Below are 8,788 nucleotides of genomic sequence, written 5' to 3' on the forward strand. Positions count from 1 at the left end.
GATTGTTTATGAAATCAGTTAGCCCGTCAATTTGACGAGTTTTGTAGTGATAGGTATACTACATACAGATTTCACAAATTAGAAAGCCTAGGAAAATATAATTGTGTGTATAAATTCTTTGGATGAAATGATTAATTTACGATGCAAAATGGTTAAAATTAATGCTATGGTTTTTGGGGTATTTCATTGAAGTTTGAAATCCGTCAAATAAACGGATCCCGTAAACCTAGTGTTAAAAGCTGAGATTACAGATTTAAGAAAGAAGAACGGCTTGCAGTATTGCATGTCATAAAGAGTGGCATAGCCCTGCGCAGTTGTTTTAACGTTTATATCGATTTCCTGAGAACGAACGCATTAACGGCAAACCGCGAACGCCTAGTCTCTAAGGAGGAATGTGGCTACTATGCTCTGGTAACGCAAACCCCTCGATTGTATTCCTCTCTGTCTGATACCAAGTCCGTTTACCAGTTGTGTGCGTCCATCCCTCTCACGTATCTTTCTGTTCACTTTGGTCTCTTGCACTTCATCGAGGTTCCGCGGCTCCTAAATTTCCTACCCTTTAGTAATAATATATTTGTCCCATGGGTGTCGCTGAGCAAGCCCTCGCCCTCCTAAGACCTTGAACGCAACCATTATCTTATATATAACCAAGCTTCCTTCCTGGCCATTTTAGGACCATCCAACCCACGCTATATCTCAAGCTACGCTTATTCTTTCAAGATTCCACATCCGGAAATAAACTTTACCCTCGGTGCACGCACACATTAATTATGACACTATTCTTTAAGATTAGATAAAACGCAAGAGAAATAATGCAGCAGAATGTTTCACTAAAGTCCATAGGGAGAAACGTGAAAGCAATTTTAAAGTTCGATAATCAATTCCACTGTTACTAAAATTGTATTTTTAATTGGTTGTGTCATTGCATACGACAAGATTAATAAATCTTTAGATTAATAAATCTCACTGTGTCATTAGACGGAAGAGTTCTAATACGATACGATTAAGAAAACTTGCTGGATTTGAAGATGCAAATTTTTTGAGATTATTCGATAAGTTGAGAAAATTTTATGGAAAACAAATATACAATTATTAACATGAGAATATTTTAATACGATTCTTTAAATTTTCTGGGGGTTGGGGAAGTATATGTTTACCTCGAAAACGTAATAAAGAGACAATTTTGGTAAGATTTTAGTTACTAACCGATAACCTATTGGATTTTAAAACTTCTTCCATATAAAAAAAATGTTCTCACGTTATACAGACTGTACCGTACAATGATTAAACCGGGGATGTTTATGCATTTATGGAAAGTTCAAAGATGTAAGAATATACACAATGCACAAAATTCACGAAAATATATAAAATATCTAAAGTACGATAGTTGATATGATATTTAATAAATATTACAAATTTCTGCACAGGTTTCATTTCTTTTGTCGTGTTCGTAAAAGCATGAAATTGCATAATCATTCGCCATAGTCTAATGATAATGTAATAAATATCATCATTCGAAATAAAAATGTGTATGAATATTTAAAAAAGATTTAATTTTTTTTAGAATGAATTTAAAGTATTAACGTACCGTCGCGATGTAATTTTCAGTTCAATTATATTGTCATTTTATAATATAATTTTCAGCTATCATTGTTCATACCCCCTTGACATTTAAAAAGACATGAAATCTGAAATAAATCGACAACTTCATGCTTTTCAAATGTACATAGAGAAAGCAGCGCAATTTAGACAAATATGTAGAGTAATGTAGTTGTTTCCAAACACGAAACTATGTGATCGTTAGTGAATACTGCGAATTCTGTAAATTGCTCTCTCAAATTATGCAGATTTCGTGTACTTTCATGCTCTCCAAAATCTACAGTATTTACTTACACTTTCGGCTCTTTAACGTCTATTTTTATATACATATATACCGAACCAGATTTTATTTTAAATCTGTTCTCGTACAATTAACATTTGAGAAAAATTACATTGAACCGTACAACAAACGTCTTTTTCAATTCTAAATTTTTTTCATTTGTATCACATTAAACAATTTCATCGAAAAATGTATTCTTTTACAAGATTTATGACTCATGGTTAAGTAGAAAAATATAGAGATCTAAAAAATTGTTGCTCCGATTCATTCCAAAATGATTTCACTGACGAGGGACCCTATTAGAAATTTCCTACTATATTGATTATTTCCTACTATAGTGATTGGTATGATTGATCGATTACACCCTACATCTTGTAGGCAATCATAAACAATCTTGTAAACATCATATCGCGACGCTACATCACACATTTGTCCGGTGAAAACATTATATGATCGGTTACAAGTTATATGCTTGTACAGCTACTTGAATTGATAGTCTCTCATACAATCTTACTAACATGACTTTAAGCTGGTAACTCATCTAGTCGATCCTTTTACAGATATTACCACTTTTTCTTCGCAATCAATTCTCTTTAACTTCAATGACGCAAATATTGCGTAAGAGTATAAAGTCCTTCGAGTTATCATCAGTAGGTACTGTAGAACTAGTGGAACCTATTGGGTTTTCCGTTAAGTAGTTTGCACTTAAATCTGCATTAACAACTACTTTGGTAATTACTTTCAGCCTTATAAAAATTAAAACACAGATTCCGCTCCAACATTTTGCTATATTATTAAGAAAGATTATTAAATCTAGATATAACAGCAATCAATTTATACCAAAATACACCGTTGGATCGATCAATTAGGCTTTACACTGTGGTAAAATGTAATTTGTAATTTGAGTACTTCCTCAAGAATTGCCCTAAGGTTAATAGCAAATCTGATACTCAACTTTTGATACTCAAACTAACTATCGAATGTTCTGTGAAATATTAGTCTTATAGTTATTTCCACTAATAATAGTAGTAGTAGTTCCGATATTTATCTTACATCTCCACCTTCGTCGAACTGTTATTCCAAATGTCTTCAATTCTGATCGTCATAAGCAACTATAAATTTTATTACAATTGACTTTGTACTTTTAATCGTGTATAAATGTTCGTTGAAAAGTAAGTATCTTGAATATGATATATTTCTAATTTAAGCAAAAAGAAACGTTAAAAAGATCGTGTTGAAAATTACCACACCGTGCAGGCGTCGTTGAGCTAGTCGAGTTCATTCCTGAGGCTTTGTTAAACGGGATTGGTACCGAACCCATGGGACACGCTGGCCTCGAAGATCTCTATTATGTCAAAGCGGGACGAAATGAGCTTCTTGGGACTTTCCTTCGATTCATTCCAGTTCGAAAAACCGGCCGCTCAATAGAAATCATTTCGCCTTGGCCGTGCCAACAACTTTACAACTGGGATTTCCTCTCTTATGGCTTGATTCAAGTTTCGAAAATTTCCATATGATAGAGAAATTTTTTCCATAAGGTTATTTCAGCGAACAAATTAATATAAAATCATAGAGTCCATGGAAAGGAAAGTTTACATTGATATTCTCCATAATATGTTATATAGCGCAGATACTCTGATGTATGAACACCATTTTGAGCTTATTGAAATATAAAATTGTGCGAAAGCCAAAAAGAAGAAATATGCTTTCGAATCCGTTATAACAAAACTATTCGTTCTATTGAAATGTATTTTACTATGAATAAAACATAGGATAGACTATTGAAAAAAGATATTAGTTTTATGTATACATTTAAACACGAGAGGAGAGAGCAGCGTTATTTCATCTGTGTCGTGATAAGCATAACATCCTAGCGCTAGTAATTTTTGTAGTAACACTAACTGAATATTAAAAACTGACCACTAATATTAAAATAATTTTTAAAACTGTACCAATTTTTACTATTTTTATTCTATAAAATATAATTTTTTCTAAAGTCAATTACGTAGGTACAACAGAATATCGTTTCTGATATATAGTGATTAGTGATAATGGTTCTGAACATTGTAAAATATTGTATGTTTATTGTTCCATAATAACTTCACTATTTTTCACATTACTTATAATCAGTCATATTCGATTCATTGTAGAAAATTTTTCGAAACATTTTACTTGACAATATGGTTTCCAATCGACTGAATTGTTTCGAGGACTCCTTGGTTCTATGTTTTTCGATACTATTTCCATGATTAATTCCACGACCATTAACTTACAAGTAGGGTGCCCAGGCTGTTCAACCAACATTTCATTACAAAAGATATTATGTACATTGTAATGAATATAAATGTAAATGCTACTAAATATATATTTTTTTAAGTAGTTAAATATCTATACTTACAATAAATATAAAGCCGTAATGAACTTTCTGAAGATATAATAAGTCAGGAATCTTGTTTTCGTTGATCAAGACGGCAACAATATTGAAATTTCGAATGCGCCTCGGCTGACAACGATTGATAAACTGGACATTCCATATCAGCGCACACCTTTTCTTGATGTCCATGACAAACGCCGTCGCAGATACATTGGAAGCGAGCGATTCGTATGATATGAAGATCTCCAACGTTTGTGAATGTATAATAATTTCCAGTTTTTAATTCCAATAATTCGTCTTCACCGTTAATATTTAAGAAGAATAAATTCGTATTGTTTTCAGCTAAAACACGACCAGGTAGAATTGCGGCGTATTTGTTTCTTACACCTTTCAGTTCCAGCATTTCTTTTTGCGCTTCCTGTAAAGAAATAGTGGAAATTAATTTGTCATATGTAGAAAACGTTTTAAAACTTCCAAATTATTAAGTTTTTTCTTCAAGTTGATACTATAAAGAAGAAAATGTAAACTCTTTTTAATACATGAAATTGAAATCGATCTCAAATCATATTCGACCAAAGATTTTGTACTTAGCTTTATATTTAAACAGAACGTACACGAAATAAGTAAGTTTTGGTTGTAGATCAACGTAAATGCTGAATGCTTAATTAAATAGTAAATTTAAAAAACAAGACCAAGCGCTTATTAACGAATATTAACGATACTACGCGTGTATGATATTAAAACTTCGTTGTTTTGAAATATTAAATTAATTAAAAATTGGCTACATTGTCCTTGTGATATAAATCCACTGATGCCTAAAATATTTAAATTATATATTTTAAAATCCCCATGTCGAATATCGACATAAATCTCGAACTTTAAACTATGTGATACATAAAACAACAAATTTACCGCTATTTTACTTTCGAAGCGTCTCTCCTCCTTAAGTTTCCACCACTTCGTGTGCGCACTTTGATACATACTCTGTGCTTTCTCAAATTCTGGATAAACATTGGTGCCCAAGCTGTTATATCCAAACGCGCCAACTGCTTCAGTGTTACCATCTTTCCCGTAGGAGCTGCCACCCAAGAACCAAACAGTGTACTCTCTTAAAATTGGATACTGCTGCGTACGCAAATACCAATATAACGAGAAATACAGCGCTAACTCCTGATTTGGTCCACCTTGTCCAGGTTTGGAGCAAAGATTAACAGTCGGTCGCCCTCCCAACAGAAGGCACATTCCCAAACCCCATTTATCTTTTGCAGGGAATATTTCCTGCACCTTTTCATCGGTTAGAGGACAAATAGGACTGTCTCTCATCTCTAGGAACATCTCCAATTTATTAATTTTTCCCTCAACAGCCAAAATCATCAACGATGTAATTTTAACGTATTCACGAGCGAATTCTTGGATATCCCCTAAACAGGTTGAATTCAGTTTCACTGGAAACAAGCCTTTCTTGAACGCTTCTGTAGCCATACACTCCATGGCGTCTGCGTTACAGGCTATCACGTATCTATGAACAAACTTGTAATGTTTATCTGCGTCCAATTGCTTATCAGCGGCCATCGCCCATGGAACTGTTTCTTCTATCAAGTCTCGCACGCTTAAGGATATTCTATCCAAAAGTTTGTATTTTTCTAGCACGGCGAGAGCTTTCTCGCCTTTTGGATCATACACGCATGGTCCACCTGAGAGTTGGGACATCGGCTCGGCGGAAACGTCTGACGTGATTAGAGTTATAACTCTCGCTGGGTAGGCCATCCGGGCTAAGTCGCCACCTAAAATTATTGCAATTATTTTTGCGTATACATATTTATATATTTATTGGGATTATCTTTATAAATTGTGTATGATGTTTCGAGAATATTTTTATTAAATCTTTCTGCGTTTGATTAAAAAATGAGAAGATAGTATAGATATACATTGGGCATATTTTCAGACATTTCTTTCTTTTTTCATAGCTTCTTAGGTAGGAAGATATTTAACAGTTAGATTTAAAATTTTGGAACTTACAAGCTATTATCTACTGCAGATATATTTTATTCTAGAATTAACACTAATCAGTATACATTTAATTCTATAATTGATATTAAAATGAATATTAATCTTTATGTAACTATGATCGTAAAAATATGAATTTGCGTAGATTTTCGCTGTCATAAACAATAGATAAGTTTCCTTATTTTTCTTGCCTCTAATCGCAGAAAGCTTGTTTCTCACGGTATTTATCTCTTCCGGAGTAGCGTCTGCAGCTTTCAATCTGTTCAATACCCTGAGCTTGTCCCTCAACGTGATAGTTTCTCGCGGCAGACAAAGAAGATCGTCGATCCCTTGCGAGAGCATGACAATCAGCAAATCTTTTTTCTTCAATTTCTTACAGTAATTTAGAATTCTTCTAGTTTCTATCACGGACTTTTCGTCTGGTTGCCCATCAGTTCCAGCTTCAACGTACGAAATACGACTATCTAAGGGAGGGAACGCTTCCGGATAGCTCCACATCATGAAAATTGATTTTCGTGGCACCACCATCCAACCTTTCTTTAAGTGTTTGCCTACGACTCGTTCGAACGCCGCACTCATCGTCACTGCTTCTTTCCCCCAACCAACCATATGTAAATTATTTTTCAATCTATATCTAACGCCTTTGATCGACAAAATTGATCGGCCGTCGTATTTTATTTTCTCTGGTATTATCATGGACGTGTATACACACCTTATACCAGTCTCAGCGATTTGGCTTAAGTCATCACGAATCTGTAATGAGACAAACATAAGCATCCTATGTAACATTTCTTCGCAGTATTATAATTATCGTTAAAATTTTATACGCAAGCCGATTTCATGAACTTTTATTCAGTGTAATAATATTACAGCTTCTATCGATTTATACTTTCTGTAAATAATACATTTTTCCATTGCTAACTATGTACATCGAAGGTATTTTCGTCTATTTTAATGTATAAATATAATAAACGAGCGCTGCGCAAACTAGAATATTTTCTGTGAGAAAATTCAAAATTCATTACGGCATATTTGACGGAATATTTCATAGCGAGAAGATAAATATACGTGAAAGTCCGTTAAAAAGTTGGGATAATAATAATTATAAAATCTTACAGGCACGTTCCTGTCGAATTTTTTATTCAGTCCTCGTTTGATTATATTCATATTTATATTCCTTATTTTGAATTATATCCTATGCGTATTACTCAAACCTATGATAATCCTCTTAATGCAAAATATCTTGATAAAAAAATAATACTTTTTACTTATCAGCATTACGATACAATATTACGATACAGCATTAAAAATGATATAAGTTTCGATGAAATAAAACTTTACGCTATAACGCAATGATTCGTCTAAATAATAGCATGTAGTAATATGCGCAAAACCTGTAACATAATCTTTTCACTTCCTGTTTTGTGGGCATCTCTAATCGCTTTCTGTTCCTCCCTTTCCCTTTTATCAGTACGTGCATTTTGTATGGCTATTTTATTATTTCTTCTTCTCTCCAACGAACGTTTAACTTCGTCTATTTTTGTTTGTCTCTTCGCTTGTATCTTTGCGACTCTTTTGGCTCTTTCTTCTTCTAAAACCGGATCGATGTATGATGGCCTTCGTTTTTTTGTTTTTCGGTACTTTGGAGCTTTCTGTCTGGCAGTCATATTTATTGCAAAACACTACTACATTACAGCTTAATTTTATCGTATCTACATTTTGGTAATATTACATTTTTGATGAAATTTAGAAGTGTGATTAGGTTATTGTACCCATGTTTGCGCCGATGTTTAGTGAACTCAGCTATTATTTCTGAATAAAATCAATAAATTTTAACTATCGATAAAATATCATCATAGACTAAACACGCGATTCTTTTTCGTACCTCATGATCTCATGTCACATGCGACGTTATCGATTCAGTAGAATAAGAATAGACTTGTCTTGATGTCACATTAATGGGAACCTTGCGTATCAGATTCTGAAATACCGACGTAGTAGAAAACCAGAATGTTCCTTACCGCCGTATAGAGGGCAAGGTAACCCTCAAAACGTGGACAGGAAAAAACAATGAATATCGCGTCTATTCCATCCCTCGTCGATAATTTACTATATGGTGTTATCTACAAACGGTAAGTCGCATGCTTGTTGTTTTTCCAGTTACTAACCGTTTCATTTCCTGTTTTCTACTAGAACATTTTGAAAGAGGTCCCGGTGCACTCCTGTTAAGCGTTAGATAGGCCACCGTAGGGTTTTAGTCGGTAAGAGTCCGACATTACCCCGTCGCTTCCTAAAAGAGAGGCGGGGTGTCCATGAGGATTTCCCCACGTAAAAAAAAAAAGAAGTAGGACATAACATCGGCACCAGTGATTGCTTTTATCTTTTCGCGCCATCGATATTTCAAATACGAATATTCGAAAAATTATACAGTGACAAGCATAGGAACAAGAAAAATTCTTGCACTACATTGAATTTAATTTAGTTTGTAATTACTACTTGAAATAAACTTTAAATGCCGTCTTATATTT

General features: G+C 33.8%; 1 protein-coding gene across 1 annotated transcript; it reads right to left on the bottom strand.

The window, feature by feature from the left end:
* Positions 1-4,320: 4,320 nt before the first annotated feature.
* Positions 4,321-7,927, bottom strand: LOC117163632 (glycerate kinase). Its single transcript, XM_033346115.2, has 4 exons — positions 7,655-7,927; positions 6,452-7,013; positions 5,166-6,037; positions 4,321-4,671 (listed from the first exon to the last, which is right to left on the bottom strand). The coding sequence occupies exons 1-4, from the start codon at positions 7,925-7,927 to the stop codon at positions 4,321-4,323; spliced, it is 2,058 nt and encodes a 685-aa protein (XP_033202006.1).
* Between the last annotated feature and the right edge of the window lie 861 nt (positions 7,928-8,788).

Source organism: Bombus vancouverensis, chromosome 9, assembly GCF_051014615.1.
Source record: "Bombus vancouverensis nearcticus chromosome 9, iyBomVanc1_principal, whole genome shotgun sequence".
Lineage (NCBI taxonomy): Eukaryota > Metazoa > Arthropoda > Insecta > Hymenoptera > Apidae > Bombus > Bombus vancouverensis.

Coding starts and splice junctions, on each gene's coding strand:
- LOC117163632 (XM_033346115.2), bottom strand. CDS start 7,927: ATGACTGCCAGACAGAAAGCTCCAAAGTACCGAAAAACAAAAAAACGA. Junction 7,014..7,654: donor GTGAAAAGATTATGTTACAG/GTTTTGCGCATA, acceptor GTCTCATTACAG/ATTCGTGATGACTTAAGCCA. Junction 4,672..5,165: donor GCTTCGAAAGTAAAATAGCG/GTAAATTTGTTG, acceptor ATTTCTTTACAG/GAAGCGCAAAAAGAAATGCT.